Source organism: Excalfactoria chinensis, chromosome Z (assembly GCF_039878825.1).
Source record: "Excalfactoria chinensis isolate bCotChi1 chromosome Z, bCotChi1.hap2, whole genome shotgun sequence".
NCBI classification, from domain to species: Eukaryota; Metazoa; Chordata; class Aves; order Galliformes; family Phasianidae; genus Excalfactoria; species Excalfactoria chinensis.
The window spans coordinates 1,280,456-1,301,389 of NC_092857.1; the positions used below are offsets into that span (position 1 = coordinate 1,280,456).

The 20,934-nt window shown below is 48.1% G+C and overlaps 1 protein-coding gene across 4 annotated transcripts in view; it reads right to left on the reverse strand.

Moving 5' to 3' along the window:
- CTIF (cap binding complex dependent translation initiation factor) overlaps positions 1 to 20,934 on the reverse strand; it is an 83,312-nt gene that overhangs the window by 20,665 nt on the left and 41,713 nt on the right. For 2 of the 4 annotated variants that reach the window (XM_072360149.1, XM_072360146.1), the window contains 3 exons: positions 16,308 to 16,384; positions 2,015 to 2,456; positions 277 to 576 (listed from right to left, as the gene is read on the reverse strand). In XM_072360149.1, coding sequence (XP_072216250.1) covers positions 277 to 576; positions 2,015 to 2,456; positions 16,308 to 16,384 — 819 coding nt within the window. Of the gene's footprint in view, positions 1 to 276; positions 607 to 2,014; positions 2,457 to 16,307; positions 16,385 to 20,934 lie in introns of all 4 variants that reach the window. The other 2 variants (XM_072360147.1, XM_072360145.1) reach the window with 1 other exon arrangement.

Sequence of the window (20,934 nt, forward strand, 5' to 3'; positions counted from 1 at the left end):
AGGAAACAAAAAAAAAAACCCAACCAAATCCAACCAAACACTGCCACTGAGCGCTGCTGATGTGGATGCTGCTGCCCACAGACCTCGAAGGCAGTGGAGATGGCAGAAGATGACAGCCAACCATTAAGGATTGGCACCATCAAAACTGGAGAAACACTTCTCATCATGTGGGCTTGAAAGGAATTTGGTCAAAGCTCAGCTCCTGCCCAAAAGCACGGTAGGACCAAGGTGGGGTTGAAGCTGCAAGCACTTGACCAAATCATTCCATCTCTTTACCTGCAGCATGTTGAGGAGCAGACTCCGGAACTTGGTTCCTTCCACCATGAAGAGGGCCATTTTGTCACAGAGCTTGGCGGCCGTGGAAGCAAAGCTGCGGTCTGTCACTGCTTTCTGGTAGATGGTTTTAACTATCTCCCCAAGCATCTCCTCAGAGTTGGTGGAGTTCTGAGCCTCCTCCATGAAGGTGGTCAGCTTGGAGTCAACGTCACTGCTGTTGTTACGCATGCTGTTAAGGATTTCAATTAATTTGTCCATTTTGTTCTTTTCAGGATGGGTGGTTTCCACCGTGACTTCGTCCTGGTCCGTGAAAAGGGAAAGACAAGGCGTCTGTTACACAAGGAGAAAACAGATAGGTCAGCCCTTGTCCTTCCACAAAGTGCAAAGGGGGAAAAGGGGTTGGGAAGACATACAGACAGACCCAGAAAAATCAGAGCATCCTCATCTCAGCACTGAAAGACAGCAGTGGATGAGCCCCAACCCAGAAGTATTTGGTTTCCTCATTTACCCCAGTACTCAATCCCAGATTCTTCCTCCTCGGCACAGGGAGATGTGCTCAGGGCTCCAAGCTGGAATGCCCGGCTCAGACTGCCATTCTGCCTTCTTCTGAACATTTAAACAAGCATTTGTCCCTCCCTCCCCATGCATCCAGCCTGCTCTGCTCTGCTCCCTTCTCCTCCTGTAGTTCAATCTTCACACATACTGCACAGAGCAAATCTGGAGCAATTTTTTGGACAACCCCAGCGCCAAGTGACAGAGCAGTTGTGTTGATCACACACACCCAAAAGAGGGTGCCTATCTTTCTTACAAGACTCTGAATCTACAAGACAGGCACTGAAGTGAATACTCTGAAAGTCTCTGCTCTACTCCCATTGCTTTAAATAACATAAAAATAATGAACAAAATCTCTTCCTCCCCCTCATGCCACGTTCATAAATAGTAAAAGCACATGCACTCAAAGGTATACATTCCCAACATGCACTCCCATGGAACTGTATATGTTCAGCTTATTTTTGTTCCACATTTTGAAAGTCTCATTGGAGATACCCCCACAAATACATCTTCCAGTCTGAAAGGAGGATCTCAAGAGAAGGAATCTGAATTGCACAGGGGGCAAATGAAGATATCATCTCCAAATTCCTCAGAAATCTGAGTCTGAATATTGTTTCCAAAAAGGATTTCTCCTCCGTCACTTGCAAGCGATGGTTTTGTTATTGTTGGGTTGTTGGAAGGAAGGGGGAAAGATAAGGGAATTTCAATTCATCACTGAGATAAATGCATATCAACTTGAGAGCAGCCGACTGCAAAGATTCATCACTCAAAGCACGGTATTTAGCTCCAGTTCTTTAACTGCAGACAAAGATTGCCTCTGTTAGACCTCTTTGGGAGTGCGTGAGCCCTGCAGACTGAAGGCAGTCTGCTGAGATCACTGCTGAGAAGGGAGAGCGCACGAGGCAGCCTGAAGTGCCCCATCCTTGTAATTGATGAAAGAGTTCCTGATCATGGAAAGCTCCCACGGGGAGCAACCTCATCAAATGAGCCTTAACACTGCGTCAATAAGGGGCCTCCCAAAGAAACACAAAGACACTTCAAGAAAAGAGCTGGCACCAGGAGATCAAGAGAAGTTGCGTGCACTCATGGAAAGGTCTCCTGAGCCCAACCCACCTCTGCATGGAGCACGGCCAACTGCCAGGCTCTTGGAGAAAAGGAAAGCCAAAGTTCCTCTAAGAAATAATACCTTTTCTTTTAGTCTCCTCCTCAGCCTGTCTTTGGAAGACTGAAGCAAGTTGATCTTGGGTCTCTCCCCAACGCGCTCATGAATGCTGTCCTTCCTCTTGGTCTCCACCTCTGGGCTGTACGGCTGGGACTGCTTCTCCACCGCCTCCGGACTGCGCTGCATCTCTGCAGGACTGTGCCCTGTGCTGCTGGAGGTGTCCTCGATTTTCAGATTCTCAGTCTCTTTGGTGTTCCTGTGCGTTTCTTTGTCGTTGGGAGAGTGTTTCTGGTTGTGGTGCCATCGCCGGTTCTGGCTGTAGCCATGGTGGCCTGGTCTACCAGAGGAATGAGGGGCCTGGCCTCCTTGGTAGAGCTTCTGGTGGTCTCTGTTGTGTTTGGTGCCACCTTGCTGATGGTCTGTGTGCTGCTGGGATTTGTTCCCACCAGGAAGCCTCTGCTGTCGCCTGAAAAGTCGAAGGAAGATGTTAGTACTCTATTCCTGTGTGGACAGGTAGAAAAGCAACAAGAATGAGGGACACCTTTTCTGAGCAGGGTACAAGAAACCGTATTTATCCATAAAATAGCTTAATTCATGCAATGCCTCTATCCCCAGAGGTGTCCACGGCCACGGAGGGAGCCCTGGGCAGCCCGAGCTGGTAGGGGGCACCCACACCACTGCAGGGGTGGGGCTTTAAGGTCCTCTGTAACCCAAGCATTCCATAGTTCTTTGGTTCTGTGATCACTAGGGTCCCTCCCAGCTCAATCATTCTATGGTCCCATGACCTCTAAGGTCCCCTCCAACCCAATCATTTTATGCTTCTTTAGTTCTGTCATCACTGAAATCCCTTCCTACCCAACTACTCAGTGGTTTTGTGATCTTCAAGGTCCCTTCCATCTAACCATTTTGTGGTTCTAGGATTCTATGGTAGCCTGATTTTGGTTTCTAGGAATATCTCTCCTATGCTCCTGTGTGAGATACTTCTTGCTTTCACACTGTGTTAGGGCAGAGTTGGCCAACCCCAGCCCAGCAGTGGGACATCACATAGGGAAGCAATGTCAGGAATTCTCCAGTAATTTGCTGAAGAGACAAGGGCCCAGCAACCTTCTTGTTTCCAGCTCCCCTTAAGACCCAACAGCCCAATGGAAGAAACACTTTGGCAGCCCCTTTGCTTTTGCATCCTAACTTTGGCTTCTACATCCAGCCATCACCAGTGATCTGCCCAGCTTGACTGGGGTTCTCATATACGTCCACTGCTGCACCAAGCTGCAAAGCCCTACAAAAAGGGAATTTTCCTCTTGCTCCTCCTCCAGAAAGCTGGAGTGAGAGGAAATTCCTGCCAGCAGAAATGGACAGAGCATCTTGCACCCTCCCTTGGACATCACATACTTCCACAAGGGCCGTCAAGACAACGTGGTTTGCAACACACGCATATGTGAGCAGAAGAACAGTGGAGGAAGAAAGCAAGAAGGGACCAATCACAACTCCACCAGCAGCTAAGCCAGCCCCAGAGCCAGCTGTCAGCTGAGCTGCCCCTCCAACCTGAGCTCCACTGCAGCCACAGGAGCTCCAGTCCCACACTGGGAGGCCAACTGGCTCCCAGCACAAAGCTGAGTGCTGGTGCTTGGCAGCGGCATGATGGATGCGCGGGTTCTTGGTGGCAGGGGAAGGAATCTGTGTTCAGTCTCAAACCATCAGATCCGCTTTTCAGAGATATTCAACGTGTTTTCTTTGCAAGCTGAATGGCAGGGAATGAAAACAAACAAAAAAAAAAGTAAAAAAAAAAGGAGATGGGGAAAGCTTTCCTGTTTGCTGGAGCCTATGAGCGTTTTATGAGTACAGATCCTCCACATAAAGTTTTCCTGGCATTTCTTTGTTTCCTCTCAGCAATGTAATCACATAAACCACTTTGTGAAGTGCATAAAGAGCAACGCTTATGAAGAGGGGAATGTCAAAATAAGAGTTAGCTGTACCTCTTATCGAGCACTAAGCCCTCACATGCTCCAACGTGCACGAAGTTCTGCTGATGCAATTCAGCATTCCCTCATTGTGGTTTTGCTCTTCTCTTTTCTTCGGCATTGGAGTTAACTGTTTGGTTGCACTTTCAGCCCTGGGTGTTTGGTCACACGTATTTACAATACAAGCATTGCACCGAACAGTTGTGCAAGTAGAAGAAATTCACACTTAAATCCGAGTGGAGGGGGAAAGGTTATTCGGTTTGGGGCTTTAACCATGAGACAGGGAGAGCAAAGGCAATGAGGACAGCTAAATGGCAAAATTCACATGGCTGGGGCAGAGCAAACATGAACACAAAGCAAAGCTCTGCAGTCCCTGACCACAGGATGGAAAACACCAGAGTTAAACAAGTTAGGGGGAAAAAAAAATGCAAGAAATAAAAGGCAAAGGAAGGAGAATGGCAAACAAGAAGCAGTGTCCGTGACTTGGCAGCAGCCTCGGGTCGAGACAATAATCCAGCGTTCCAGCAAAGACTCGCTCTGTGCTATTATCTTCCCAACACCCCAGCAAAGAAGAAAAGCCAAGAAGAAATAGGACTCTTTGCAGAACAAAAAGCCAAACGAGGGAGAAAAGGGCCCAAAACTCAAACTTTTATGTCTGCAGTGCACTGCAAAGCCTGGCAGACAGGGATGACCAGGGTGGAGGAGCTCCCAAGGCTGAGATCTTGGGAGGGGGTGGGACGAGAGCTTGGAGAAAGGCACATGATGGACACGAGAAGGGGAATGACCTGCAGCTGGGTCCCTCCTGATGGTTGGAGCAGGAGGTCACAGCTTGAAGACTTCTGGAGTCTGTGGACTGGATGGATGGCCCATGAGAGATGTTAGTCCTGAAGACAGGACCACGGCCAAGCCGAGGTACCTACACCTCTGGGCAGCGTTCATTCTGAAGTGTTGCATTAGAACAAATCAGCTGTGATAGAAGATTGACTTCCCCTGTTTGCCTCACCCAAATGTTTTGCTGAAGTGTCTGGGTGAAAAGAAAGCTCTTCGGTCTTCCCAGAGATGACGGCATCAGCCCCTTCCCAAGCAGATGAACTCCTAAAAACCCCAACACAAGGCCCAAGGGAAAACCAATAAGCACCCAGGGATGTGGTCATCCCTTTGCTCTGTAGACAAAACCAGCCACACAGCCTCGCTCACTTCCATGCTCCACTAGAGAAGATGCTCCTGCTGCATCCCAGAGGTTCCCAGAGGTTTTCTGGGCCATGGAAAGGCAAACTGGACTTCTTCAGCTACCAGAAAACATCCCAAAGCACACCATTTTCCAGCCTGCTGCCTTTTCATTTCATGCTGAAGAACTATTTTCAGTGACGATTCTAATTCAACTCAGAACTCCCACTGGGTTCAGTGGGGCTGTGGATTTGGGCATCATTCAGTGTGGAAACTGAAGAGACATTCAGAGCTATGGAACAACTGCAGAAGTACTAAAAGCCAAGGGAAGGCAGTCAGGGTATTGGAAATTGGATGGTGGGATTTGTGCCATTGTTTCTACTCTGATTTCTTTTTAATTTTAATTTATTTTATTTATTTTTAATTAACAAAACAAGATACCTTTCAACAGAATTCAGATCTGACAAATGTTTGCTCTGCTGCAGGAGCCTATGCAAACAAATCTAAGGCTTCAGCTGTCACTGTGATTACCAGCCTACGTGCTCAGAACTACAGAATTCCTACAAGTTTGACTACATCGCTTGCTCCCAAGGAGAGCGGCTGGAAGGCACAAGGCTGGGGAAAATAGCTCCAGACATGTGCACAGCTGTGGTCTAACACACAGCTGCTCTGTCCCATCAGCTCTGCTTGTGTCCCCTGAGCTACACATGTCCTTCAAGAGCCTCCCCAGCTTGTCTGGCATGTCCAAAGCCAGAGGACAGCACGGGGTTATATTCTCCTGGTGGCTGCACACAGATCTGCTTAGGCAGTTCCTGGAAATATGGAGAGCTAAGGAGCTCCATCACCAATAGCACTTGTGAAATTCACCCCGTTGGGTCGAACAGACTGCAGTTACCCAGCAAGTACCATTGCAAGGGATTAAGATTTGCTGCCAGAATGGACTCTGTGGGATCTACCACCCCCATGGGGACACCATATCCCATTTATTTGTAGCATCCCTCAAAGAAGAGCTTTGGATCTGGCTGCAAATGGAGAATATGCAGGGTTGGCTCTATGGGTTGGATGGACATCTTTCTCTTTTCCCCCCTCTTTCACTTGAAAACCCCACAGTGATCTCCCATTGAGAAGGGAGACTGAGGTCTTGAAGGACATGATTATGGGACATATCAACTTGCCCAACTCTGAAAATGCCTGGGAAGCACTTTAACACATGGATTGGCAGGATGAGCGCAGCAGGTGCTCTCTCATGTTTTATGGGTTCTGATGCTGTATGGGCACATGCAACAATAAGCCCAGTGTTGTATATTGATATTGTTCAGTGCAGGGAGCATTAGAGCACAGACATGGCTACGTTCTATTCTTGCTATGACTGAGAGTGGGAAACACTCAAATAGGCTTGACGGTTCCACACAATCTAATCAAAAACCTCAAAATTCCCCAGAAAGCAACGACCACCAGCTCCAAGCATGAGGAACACAGGAATTCTGTGCGCTTTCCTTTTGGCTTTCTCTCTCAAACTGGTTTTGCTTGGCTCCAGTTTCATTTTTGTTTGCATTTTTCTTGGATGAGAAGCGAACAAATTGTCATGTTCACTTCTGAAAGCAAAAATGAATTTTATTCACACGTTTTTTATGCCTTTCTGTCACTAAGGTTCATGTCTACCCCATTCACTATGAACAGCCCAAGTATACGGGCAGGCTTGGTATTTTGGAAGCACTGAAAATCCACCAGTCAAAAACCACAGAATCATTGAACCATGGAATCATTAAGGCTGGGAAAGATCATTAAGATCCCCAAGATCCCCAAGTCCAACCCCAACCCATCCCCAACATGCCCACTGATCATGTCCCTCAAGATGGAAGTGATCCATGAAAGAAAAAGGAAACGTTAAAGGGCCTCGTACAGAGAAATCCAAGGAGGTCAAGCAGGAATACGGACAAAAAGATGGTGTAGGGCTGATGTTAGGCATGGTTCTTCATCTTCTGCTATGGGGCGCTGATTGATCTGGCTTTGTTGGGTTGGAAGGACATGCAATAAGCCCATCTGAGCACTGAGGAGCAAATCTGGCTACCTCCAAAGTCCTCACAAGCTGCAGTGCCTGGCTTCCTGAGTCAGCTATTTTCTTCTGGGCTTCATGGAAACGAATCTCCAGGAGGAATTTAAATAGCTGTTTTGCAACACCAGCTTGGGAAAGACGTCCTAAATACAGATGGCATGTGAGATAGCTCTAAAACAGCTCTTCAAACACTTTGCTGGATCTCCCACAAATCATTAGGGACATCCGGACATGGCCCATTGCACAAAGTGAGCAACCAGTGAGGAAGACAACCCCAGACCTCAGGGCTGGCTGCCCAGACGGGTGTAGAAATCACCGCAGTGACTGAATGTAGAAATTGCTCGGAAATGGTTTTCTTCATAGACTGCTTTGCTTGGAATTATGTTTTTGGATTCTTAGTGAGCTAAGTAAACGCTATAGCAAAAACTACACGAAAACCATGGGGAAATACAGCGACAAGGAAACTAATCCATTTCAGCTGAAGTAGTTCAAAACTGAAACATAACCACAGTGTGGGATGCTTCCCAAAAATCTGCTGAGCTCAAACATACACGGATCCTGGATGACTGGTAAGAACGTGAGCAGAATGGATATAGATTCATCCTCAACTGCTTGGCAATAAAACAGCTTATATCCCAGACTCCAGGCTCCCTCCTGTAAAAATACACCAGGACCAACCGGTTATCCTGAGATCAGCTAATCCTAAGAGATGTAAGATGTAAACCCACGCCAAGATGCATGGCTCCCAGACACAGCCCCATCCTTCCATGATCCCGTCCCCAAAGACACAACCTAAATAGCACGCATGGACTCCACCTGCTGCCTTTTTGCTCAGCTGTCCTCCTACAGACCTCTGTGACTCTTTGACCCACAGCGAGGAAACAAACATCCTAGGTTTTTCCATATCCTATTTATACCAGAGCTTTTGAGTGAAGAAATAAATGTCTTTCCTCTAGAAGCTAAAGCAAGATTTGACAGGACCTCCTAACAGCTGTCCAGACACATGAGCTGACCCCAAGTCCATGGCAAGCAATGACTTCCAACGTGTGGACGTGGTACAACACCAACCCAAGCAGCTGAGATGCTTTAAGTTATGTGTACCAGAAGCCTTTAGCTAGTGCTCAACGAACTTCTTCAGAAAAGATGTTGGATGTTCTGGCATTTAGCACCATGAAGCTTTAGGAGATCAATCTGGGTGTTGATTTATTGATGATCCCAAGGCAGCCTTGCCCAAATGGCACGTTTCAATACATCTGTCCCCCTGTCTACAGAAGAATTTTCTCCTGTTCTCCCCATCCCTGCCTCCCCTCTCATGCTACCACCAACGCTTGTTGTTTCAGGGAATGATCCAGTCTAAAAACTGCTTTTCTCTTGGATGAGTTTCCCAGCCTGGCTGATGTGGATGGGAACATGCAGACCGGGGTGATGGATGGAGCTGGGCCACCTTCTCCTGCTCCAGTGGAGCATCACTGCCTGGCGATCAGCACCCCAAGCTTTAAGCTGGGATGATCTGGAGCATAGGGAATGGTCAGAGCTGTGCCATCGCATCACACAGGGAGGCAGGTTCATGAAACATCAGCACTGCATGAAATGCTGGCCCTTGGAGCTGGACTGCTGTGGCTGTAGCAGGAAGAAATGGAAACCAAACAGTTAACAAATATATAAAAATAGAGCGGAGTTCACTTGTCTTTCCTTTTTTTTTTTTTCTCTTTAATATGGAGATGAAAAATCCCTGGGTGATTCACGTGCCAGCAGAGATATTAGCTGCATATAATAGATGCAATATTTTTAATACTAATATTTTGGGCAGAGACAAGAGTGGGAATGGAAAGTATTTCCAGTGCCTTGACTTCTTTATTTTGCAAACATCAGTTGCTAACTGGGGTCAGACAGAAAGATTGTTTCTGCAACAAGAGCCCAAACAACTCAAGCTGGCAACTCCTTCCCCCAGCAGCCGTGCCAGAAGGCCCCGGGTCTGTGGGGCCAGCATTCCCACAGGGCTTGCAGGGAGGAGGAAAGGTGGTAGATGCTCTGCTGCTGTACATTTGGGGTAGATTTCTATGTAAAATGAGAGCATTTTTTGGCACTGAGGAGCTGGAAATGCTCCATCAAAGAGTAGCAGAGGAAGGTGCAGCCACAGCCCCTTCATTGCCTTGTCCCTGGTGTGCTTTGTGGAAATGGGGATGTTCTGCTGAAAGAACTATGAGGTGGTTTCATTTCTCACTACTTTTCTTGGGAACAGCTCCCAAGATGATGACTCCACTGTGACTCTTCTCGAGGATTTTCCTGGCAGGTTGCTTGAAAATCAACAGGTCACATTACCATCTACCAAAGCAAACTCCAATGCCTTGGATGGTGGGTGATTCTGGTGCATTGGTCTCACTTGCAAAACAGCAAAACCTGTCTTGAGTGCTGACTCTTGCTTTGTGGATACAGCTGGAGAGTGAAGGCAGGCACTTGGAGGCTAATTCTTGTGATACCAAAAGAAGAATGGTTCAGAATAAACAGAAGATTATTTCTTCACAGAATACACAGTTAAACTGATATAGTGTATGGTATTATATAAGCTATATCTCTCCACATGCTCCTCTTGGTATCTGCCCTCAAAGAGCCATAGAATCATGGAATCATAGCATCACAAAGGTAGGAAAAGATCACTAAGATCAAGTCCAACCCCCCACCATGCCCACTCATAGGATCATACAATCACTAAGGCTCAAAAAGACTTTTGAGACCACAAAGTCCAACCCCAACCCATCCCCACCATGCCCACTGACCATGTCAGGCTATGAGCATGGAGCCGGGCGTTTTGGCATGCCCAAAGGCAGCTCCTTGACTTGCAGCCCACCAATTCATGATCACAGCAGATTGCAAATGGAAAGCAATGCTGCAGCACAGTGTGCATGTGCTTGGCATGTGGTACCATGCAATAAAAGGTGAGCCATCTTGGGGCTGGGTGTAGGATTTGCAGTGTAATGCTTTGCCAGCAGCATGGGCAATTAGCAGCGCCAGCGCACGTGCGGCCATTCATTAAGCCGCAGTAACGCAATCACCCAGCTGAGCCCTTTTAGGAACAAACCACCAAGACAATATTGGCCTCTGGGGACCCGCAGTTCAGACAATTAATTTAGTCTAATAACTCACAGCGATGCTGCAGACAATCAAAACGAGTGAAACAATGATCTGTCCGTGAACTGCCTGTAAGTAACACCTCGCTGACGCATGGCGCACCACCGCTGGCCACCTGTTTCCATGGCATACAGGCAGAATGCTGACTGTTATCTGGGTACTTTTGAGTGTGTGTGAGTGATGATCCAGCTCCTGGATGGGATACCACTGACGAGCTTGGAGTGTCTGCTCTGAGTCCCCAAGGAGGGCCCTCTGGTGGCTCCATGTCCTGCCACCTGCGGCCACAGGGCACGGAGGAGATGGGATGGTGCAGAGGATCAAAACCTCCCTGCCCCAATGGTCAGGATCACAGAGTCACAGAACATCCCCAAAAGGGTGGTTAAGCACTGGAATAGGCTCCCTCGGGAGGTGGTTGAGTCACCTGAATGTGTTTAAAAACCATCTGGATGTGGTGCTCAGGGACATGATTTAGCGGAGGGTTGTTAGTTACGGTAGGATGGTTGGTTGGACTTGATGACCTTGAAGGTCTTTTCCAACCTGAGCAATTCTATGGTCCTATGATCCTGAGTTGGAAGAAACACACACAGGGACCATTGTATCTACACAGCACACAAACCCAAATCCAATAGCTGAGAGAAGTGTCCCAAGGCTCTGCAAGCTCCAGCAGCTGTAGGTCACCATGAGGGAGCTGCAAGGCATGAGGAGCTATAGGCCAAGAGGAGACGTAGGGCCATGAGGTCTGTAGGGCCATGAGGAGCTGCAGGGCAGTGAAGAGCAGCAGGGCTATGGGGGGTTGTAGGGCCATGAGGAGCTGTAGGGCCATGAGGGGTCTTTAGACCAAACGTGAAGGCTGTTTCAACTCTTTCATCTCCTTCCCTTTCTGTCTTTTCCTCCTGTTCCAAAACCATTTGTTGAACTCAATATAGAAATGCAAACTGTCTCGCTGCTAGCACACGGTCTGTCTGAAACATTTTGCTTTGTTCCACTGAGGAACAGCAATTCTGCACCAAAATAATGCCTCAATATTGTTGCTTTCTGTAATAAACATCCTCTCCACTCACTGCGAACCCCTCAATAAATGGCGCTGTAAGAACAAAAGACATTTCTGTATTGTTTCAAGTTCTCTTCCTTTCTGAAAACCTCAATTAAAACAGTGAAAAAGCCAACACGTCACTTCTATATTCCATAATTATGAACTCATTTCCATTCACTCTCCCAGCAGGAGAGCTTTGTCCTGCTGACCTCTGGGAACAGCTCTAAGGCTTTATCAAAATCTCCCAGCACTAAAAACAAAACGCTAATATCAACCATGAAACAAGCTCACCTTCACGTTCACCCAAAATAAAGTGCAATCTTAAAATCGTGGACTTGAGTTGGAAGGGACCTCAATGATCATGAAGCTCCAACCTCCCTGCTGCATGCAGGGTCACCAACCTCTCCATTTAACACCAGACCAGGCAGCCCAGATCCCATCTAACCTGGCCTCAAACACCTCCAGGGATGGACGGGGCATCCACGGCCTCTCTGGGCAGCTGTTCCAGCACCTCACCACTCACTGTGAAGAATCTGCCCCTGACATCCAACCTAAATCTTCCCTCCCTCAACTTAAAACCATTTCCTCTTGTCCCGATGTTATCTACCCTTTCAAAGAGTTGACTCCCCTCCTGTAGCTCCCTTTAGGTACCAAAAAGCTGAATCTGAAATCTGAAATCCATGGCGAGTGGTATCCCTGCAACTATTTCTCTTTGTGAAACATGCCCGAGCACTGTCCCTGAATAGAACAGCATGGGAGAGGCTCTGGAAACAGCTCTAAAAGCAGAGTGAATACTGAAAGAATACAAGGATGCCAGCTTGATGCAAAGAGTTGCCAAATCGGCACCTTGCATGATAAGCTCTGAGTGATGCTTGGGCTTTTCTTACCAATTCCATCAGTATTTCCAGCACAGAACCCTGACCTCTCACACTTCCAAGTGCTGTGGCACACCTATGTGTATACATTTCTCTCCTTTTAACCTCTAGGACCAAATCCAAATGGCACAGCTTAGCTAAAGCCAAGGATCCAACAGCTCCAAGAACAACACCCCAAACCCCAAATAACTCCAACTCCAACTCTTCTAGGAGACCTGTGTCCTTTTTGATCTGGGGAGCCTGGGACTGGACACAGACAGCTGGCTGAGAAGAGCCATCCTCCAAATGCCAATGACTGCACCGTGAGCATGGAATCATAGAATGGCTTGGATTGGAAAGGACATTGGAGATCATTTAGATCATCTAGACCACCCAGCACAACGTGGGCAGCCTAGTTATGGACAGTACAGCAGGATCCAGATGTCAGCATCACTGGGAATGCCCTACAGCACTTTGGCTCCCAGCCCATCCTGGTGCAGGTCTCACAATAAACTCTGGTGTCCAAAACAGCAGCTGCAGTCCTGGAGGTGAATCCCAGCAGGCTCTGCTGAAGGTGAGAACAGCAGTGAGGTCCCCCATGTGCTCCACACGGCATTAGTAACATTATAAAACCCCAAGCTTATCCAACAGACCTCAATTTCTGTTGAGGTTTAGTAGCAGTGAAGTGCCCTGCTGATGGCATGCAGGTCTTTCAATCAGCAGCAGGGACCCAGAAAAACAACCTGCAAAGCCTCCTGATGCCATAAAGTCTACTGGCAGCTGGGCAATTCAGGTTAAATTTAGTCTGCAGTACAGAGGTCACGTCAGTCGCCAAGATCATAAAAAAAAAGAGAGAATAAAAAGTCCTGTGTTGTACAGGCTTTATGTAATGCCAGTGTTGCTCTCAATAGAGAGGTGAACCCTGCAGCTGGGAAATGCACCCAGCTTGCTCCTGCCGCTGCCTCCTGGCATTAAAAAAATGGAACAATGAAAGGAAAGGATTAAATTTGCTCAGATGGGTATCTCTTAACCCCTCTGTACCATACCTGTCTCGGCAGACCAGGCTGGTGGAGGAAATACACGTCTCCCAGTTCTGCCTGTGTGGACTCACACATGTACTTTTTGACTCTTTGTACTATTTTTTGGGGCAGGAAAGTGGCTCTTAGGTGGTCATGCCCAGGGCTGATGTTAGAGACAAGCCTGACTGATCTTCAGATGGCTTTTGTGGAGCTGCTGGACCACCACAGCCCGGTTCCTTACTGCTCTCCTTCCCTTGGTGGCAATCACGGCAGATCTTCTTCCCATGCTCCATCAGGTGGCCCAGATATCATCTACTTTTTATCATGACATTGTGGTTCTTCAGCAGAAATCTCCCTCATGGCCCCACACTGTGTACCCTGTGTACCCGAGAGCATCCTCACTGCTCCCTGCCTGCTGACAAGGCTGCACAAGCAGAGATGTGCAAAGAAGCCTTTCCTTTGGGCATAAAGTTTGTTGTGACTTCCCTACATCCTTGTATCCTCAAAAAAACAAAACAAAACCAAACCAAAAAAACCCCAACCCCCCCCCCCAAAAAAAAAAAACCAAACAAGTGGAAACTTTTGCTTTCCCTCTCCTTATCCCAAAGTGTGCCCTGGCACTGTGCAGCCCCTCCACACTCATCCCCACCAATACCTCCTTTCCAGCAGGGAGATTTTGCCCTTGCAGGACTGGGTTGGGCAGAGCTGATTCCTGTCATGTTTTATTGCAGGGTAAAGTGGTGGAGTGCCCTTTATGGTGTTTTGAAAGGAAATTGTACAGGAACAATGTCCCGGGCAGTGTGGCTATTGAAAACCCTTCACAAAGGGAGTTTGCCACAAGAGGAAAAGCTGCTTAATCAGTCCAACTAATCACCGTAGGTGGTTGAGAGTCCCCGAGGGTCCGTAAAATCAGATAGAATGGGAAAAGAAATATATCACAGCTTGCCTACGCTTCTCCTGGAGCCACCGGCGGATCTGGGATGTTCCCTGCCTGGCCCTGAGCCTGCGGTCACCGTCCTCTGGGCTGTCCCCACATAGCACCGCGTTCGTCTCAATGGTGGGGGCATGTGGATGAGCGCTCAACAAGTCCTTCAGCCGAGTGGTGGCAATGGGGTGGGATGGTGGGGCTGGGGACAGGGTGCCCACCCTCCTGCTTGTCACCCCAGCTGACCCCAAATGGCTTTTGGCGTCAGCAGGAGGGGTCAGCAGTGCTTACACAACCCTCAGGAAGAGGAAACTGTCCCTGACAGCCACCCGTGGCTCTCCGGGGAGGGAGGATATTTCTGCCTCCCCCCAGCTCTCCATCTCATTAGAAACAACACCCAAAAAAAAAAAGGAAAAAAAAAAAAGGAAAAATGAAACCAGACTGTTTTTTTTTTTTTCTGATCATTAGAGTGTAAAGCCAAGTTAAACGTAGGAAGCAAATTGGGACAGTGTGAGAGAAAACTCGGGGACATTTCTGGAATCTCGGTATCAAAACCCATCTCCCACCCTTGACACTACAGCAGGCCTTTGGAAAGAGGAGACTGATTAACTCACAGGGTTTTATACCATCCTCTCTGAGGCTACATTTCCCAAAGGCAGACCACCAACCTCCCACCAACAGCCAACAAGAGGAGACAGAACCAATAGGATGATGATGGTGCCAGCTGTTAATTTAAGAGTTCCCATTCCCCAGCAATCCTCCCCTAGACCTCAAATAAAGCGCTCTGCTTCCTGGAGTGGTGATCACAGAATGGTCCGTCCCCAACCACGTTGTCCTGGGATAGCACAGAGTGGGTTGGGGTGGGATGGAGGGGAGGGCTTGAGAGGATGAGTCCATTGTGCTTCATATCACAGCCCTGTGGGGGCCAACCAAACAGCCTCTGCTGTTGGCTGGGGAGGGCAGGTCTTGTAGGAGCAAATGGCAGGTTAGCATTTGGGACAAGAAAAAAACAACCCCACTGGTACCCAGGAGCTGCTCTCATGGACACCTGCAGCTGACATCAATCTGTCAAAAATGTGCCAAGCAGACCATACTGCTCCTCAACTGGGAGAGCTGCAGCCTGGTTTGGTACCTTTAATCTCATCTTTGTGTCTCTTCTATGCAACAAATGAAGCACGCACCCCATGGCAAAATCAACAATATTACTCAAGTAATGTAAAGCCTTGGGTTGCCTTAATCCAGCTCTGCCCTGGGACATCACCCTGCACACTCTCCCACTCACATCTTTGCTCTGGGGTGGTCCCTTGCCCCGCATCTCCCAGCAGCATCCCAAGGCAGCTCTTTTCAGCCCAGCAAGGCATCATACCTCAATGCAGAGAAACCACTGGCTGCTCCTTCTGAGCAAATTGATACCCCCATGTAACTAAATATGCAATTTACACAGTTAAATATACCATTAAATTAACCCAATAGGTTGAAACCACCATTGCCAGGGGAACTCTGTTTCCTGCCTTGTTAGCACATCCCCTCCTTCATGCAGGCATCTTGCTGCAAACTCCGCTCAGCCACTTCTGAAATTCAGTACATTTTGCTTTTCAATGGAAAGAGAGGAAGCAAGCAACAAGGACTCAATGCTTTTACAGATAACACCTTGCAGTTGCCTCTGTAAAGGAAATGTGGGGATCTGCCTATGCTGAAATATATGTATGGTTGAGATGGGCACATCACTTCCCAGACCTCAGTGCTCCTGAAGCAAGAGATGTAACAGGCCAGATTTCAAAGGCAAACCATGGGGACAAATATACACTTCACTTTCTGTTTGTCAGTGCTCCAGTAATGGTTTTTGTGTTAGCTCAGTGGTGACAGCTGCTAAACAGCAAGATACACACGAGCACAGAACCACAGAACCGTAGAATGGTTGGGTTGGAAGGGACTTGAAAATCACAGAGCCATACAATGGTTGTGACGAAAGGGACCTTGAGGATAACAGGACCACAGAATGGAGGGACATTAAAGCCCCCCAAGACCCATGGCTGCCATGTTCTGGCTGCCCCATTCATGGCACAGGGCACCGCCAGGGATAGAAGTGCCCAAAGACATTCCATGAGACAGCAGGGCAAGATGTGCAACAGAGACAAAAGGGCTAAAAAGGATTTTAAAGAGAGGTTCTACTTACCTCCTGTCGTTTCTCCTCCTTCTGAACAGCTTTTTGGTGTGTGCAATTTCAGCTTCGTGAGGCAGCGGGTGGTAACCCTGGAAAACAGGGAAAAGCAATGTTCAGCTCCAGGATACAACAGGAACTGACTGAGCCCCTGGGGAAGGGATGAGTGCCATCCACCGACTGGGCCGACCAGGACAGTAAATGCCATGCCCAAAGCAAGCTGAAGGCAGAGGGGCAGTTTCCCTGCCTTCTCCTCTCCCCCCAGGTCACTCCATGCTCATCTGGCGTGTTGGTCAGGTCAAGGGAACTCTATATTACCGCTCTACTACGGGCATCATGGGGCTTCATTAATGTGAACAAAGAGCTCCGAGGTTCCCGGAGGAAAGGCACCGTGTGAGTGCAAAGCATTATTTATTTTCCAGGGACTACAGAGCTGTCATAACCGCAATGATTTTTATTTATGTAGCATTGTATTTCCCAGGCTGGCAATAAAAGCCTCGTAAAACTCGCTCCTTCTACTTCCATAGCGATCTGTCTTATCCTTCAAGCCGGTGAATCAGCCTGGACGTCACTGAAAAGAGCCTGGAAATCTTTGATGTCAAGCTGCTTGAAATTATGCTGAGGATTTTCCATTACTGCACTCTGCACTTTTGAGTCCTTCTCACCCATCTGGTCACTTTTCTTTCTTTTTACCAAATGCACTGGAGGAGTTTAAGCCTCAGAGCCTCCGCTCCTCCCAATCATAGAATTGCTCAGGTTGGAAAAGACTTTCAAGATCATCAACTCCAACCTCAACCTAGCCATACTACCCCAACTATCAACCCACCACTAAATCACGTCCCTGAGCACCATATCCAATGTGCTTGCAATTGGCTGATGAGTACCAAAGTGAATGGGAAAAGGAAAGGAGGGAGAGCAGACCCACTTCCCAGTCACATTAGCTCTACTTGTTTAGGAAACGAGGCAAAAAAAATAGCACAACACTCAGTGAGACTGCTTCCAAAAGTTGCATTAAGACAGCTAAGCTTGAGGTATTTTTAAGAATTTAAGCTGCATGTCAGAAACATGTGCAAATACAATTACCCTGAAAACTGAAACCATCTCTGCAAAGCATGAGCCAATTTCCTATGAGTCGTCAGAACATCTCGGGAGCTGCATTCCTGCGAGTTCCAAGCAGAAACCACAGCTAAAGTGGTGCCATGCTGCTCCTCCTCAGCCCTTGAGCATTCAGAGGGTGTGAGGGATGGGTTAATTCCGTGGGGATACATTTCCCAGCCCAAGGAGGAATGGATTAATTCCATGGGAAGACATAGCCCAACCCAAGGAAGGGTGGGTTAAGTCCACAGGAAGATGTCCCCCAACCCAAGGAGGGATGTATTACTTTCAAGTGAACGTGTCCTGCAGCCCAAGGAAGGACGAGTTAATTGAATAGGAAGATGTTCCTCACCCCAAGGAGAAACGTGTTGGTTAATTCCACGGGAATGCATCCCCCAACCCAAGAAGGGGTGGGTTAATCCCATAGGAACGCATCCCCCAGCCCAAGGAGCCTGAACAGAACGTAGTGTGCCCGTGAGGAGAAGCAGGCGTCGTGCTCCCAAAGCTGAGCGGTTCCCTTCCTTAGTCCCAGGCATGAGACAATGTTTTGGAAAAAAAAACGTCACCGGTCCCTACTCTCATCTATTTCAGTGCTTAAGCAGAGCTAAATTTGGAAGGGAGAAAAGTCGGCTTTTTTTTTTTTATTTTTTTTTTTTTTAATTGAGTGGGGAGCTGATGTAAAAGGAAATATCGGCGACTTCCAAGGAGGGCGGAGTGCTTAGAGGAGGCGAGGGCATGGGGTGGGTGCAGGCCAGAGTCCCAAGGGCACGGCACACACTTTTATGACATCTGTGTGTTCCTCGCTTTGTCTGCAGGCTGCTCCCCACTGCAGGTTGTGCGGCGCAGTGCTGGGAGCTGGAGTTGGCTCACTGTGGATAATGTGGGTCTGCAACGGCTCTTCCAGTTCCATAAAATACCCCCAGACGGAGGGGATCCATAAAGATCACCACTTCCAAGTTTGTGGTAGACAGATGCTTTATAAAGGTGAAACTCGAGGGCAGAACCAAAGAAACACATTTAACAGAGCAGACCACCACCCCGTGCCCTGCCATGGGTCCACAAGAAGACCAACACAAGAGAGACGTTCTTTGCTCCTGCCCAACCCAGAGATGGTTCTATGATCTTCAAGGACCCTTCCAACCCACCCATTCTGTGATTCTGTGGTTCTTTGACCTTCAAGGACCCTTTCAACCCAACCATTCTGTGATTCTACAGTTCTATGACCTTCAAGGACCCTTTCAACCCAACCGTTCTGTGATTCTATGGTTCTATGACCTTCAAGGACCCTTTCAACCCACCCATTCTGTGATTCTATGGTTCTATGACCTTCAAAGACCCTTCCAACCCAAACGTTCTGTGATTCTATGGTTCTATGATCTGATCTTCAAGGACCCTTCCAACCGAACCATTCTGTGGTTCTATGATCTTCCAGGTCTCTTCCAACTCAGACATTCCACTGTTCTGTGATCTTCAAAGTCCGTTCCAACACAACCATTCTGTGATTTGTTGTTTCATCTCTGTGGTGTCCTCATCTGCCTAATGCAGCCTGGCTCTCAGAACGCAAGACCTCACCCCATGAAGTGACCTTCTTCACTCCATAAGCCTGCTCAGACCCTTCTGTAGAAGATGCTCACAGCTCTGAGACAGCCAAGCATTAAAAGATGACCCAATCGTAAAAGACTGCAAACAAAAGGCAGAGAAAAGCAGCAGGACAGATGGGGAGAGAAAAAACAAAGCTGGGGCAATGGGAGAAGGAAAAGAAATGATCTGATTGTATCAGACCACATGAGATTTATCTCAAGAGCCTTTGTGCCCTCAAGAAACATCTCCACCCCTCCTTATCTTAAGCAAATGGTGGCAGAAGGCCTGGGCTGAGCAAACAGGTCGTTAGGCTGGCAGTGCATGTCGGCAGCTTTGCTCTGTTTTATTGCACCCTCAGCTCAGGGTGGGATTTGTTTTCTGAGGCGGTGGGAAGCGACGGGTGGGGTTGGGTTTATGGAAGATGCAGCAATCTGCCTGCACGACAACAGCAGAAATACTGTGGCTAGAGGCAGGGCAAAAAAATAAACAAATATTGTACTTCCAGAAACAGCCCACAGAAACCATGCTTGTAATGATGTCACAGTCAGGCTTTCATCCACCGATGTGATGGATCGTTTGCTGCAGATATGGGAAGTCTGGGACAGCAAAGAGATGCAAATATATTTATTTCAGCTTTGCTATACAATTCCATGTTCTGGTGCCTCAAGGGGCTGCGTGTGCCATCACTGAGCACATTCAATTGAGAAAAAAATGCTTTTAGTGTCAGGCCACATAGGGAGCACGGTGGGACCAAGAGGTATCCCATGGGATGAATGGTGTGGAGATCAACTCCATCACCAAAGCCAGCATTTGCCACCACTGTCAGCACCCTGAGCAAAGCCACCTCCTGGCAGATTGCTTGCCAGGACCTCTTCCCATTCCAGGAATTCCCACCAAACCAGCCTGCCATCCTCTCTCCTCTCTGACAGTAGGGGAATTTTCTGCCTCTTGAAAGAAAAGGGTCGTGGCACCAACCAAAGCCTTGACCTGATTTGGAAGCCATGGAAAATACCTAACAATGGCAGGAAGGGCCCTGTAAATGATTTCCTCTCCATTAAAATTGAAGTGATAAATCTGTTCCTCCAAACTGCAAGCTATTTGTTTTTCCTGGAAGGTGCTATTAGAATAGATGCTTCTGAATAAGGAATCTGTTGCTGCTCTTTTCTGCACAGGACTAGAATGGCTCGGGCTGGGTTGGAAAGGATCTTAATGATCATTTAATTCAGGACCCAGCGCCAACTGAAGAGAAAATGCAACACCTTCATGCCGTGCTCAGCCATCAGAACCAGAGGCAGATTCAGCTATTGGGCTGTCCAAGGGGATGGTGCTTCCAAGAGGGATGAGAGCAAAGATCTCAGAGGAGAGATGCTCTGCAGGCTGCAGGGTAGGACGTGCCTGCCCAATGAATCATGGCACTGAGCAGCACGCCCATCGTATGGCAGGCATAGGAAGTTGTTTCTTGGGGGATGTCCCGGTTTGGAGGATATCCTGATTAACTGCATCTTTGGGGAGTGTGCCATAAGTGCACGCTGCCAGCAAAGGCTGAGTGCAGAGGTGCAGGGAGTGTGCTCCGAGAGGGGATTTTTCACATACAGATGATGGGGATCAGGATGGTCACAGCTAAATATCATCCCTTCCTTAGTTTTCACTAAAATTCTGGCCTATTTCCTACAGGGCTGCCCTCCCATATTGCCCCAGGGATGCAAACTCCTGTGGTCCCATTTGATAAAGGCTACTGACAGTTTATATGACCTCTCCCAAATCCTGGGGCATTTTAATGAGTTGCTAATTTCACACATGCAGTCCCAGGGTTTCAGCTCTTCCCACCTCTTTTCTCCAGCTTGCTACCAGCAGTGTGGACACCCAACTAGGCAGAAAATTAAATACACGGTGCCAGCATCATCTCACTGCATGCAGCCCTGAGATAAAAGGGTGGATATAAGGAACAGTCTCCTCTCCTAAGAGC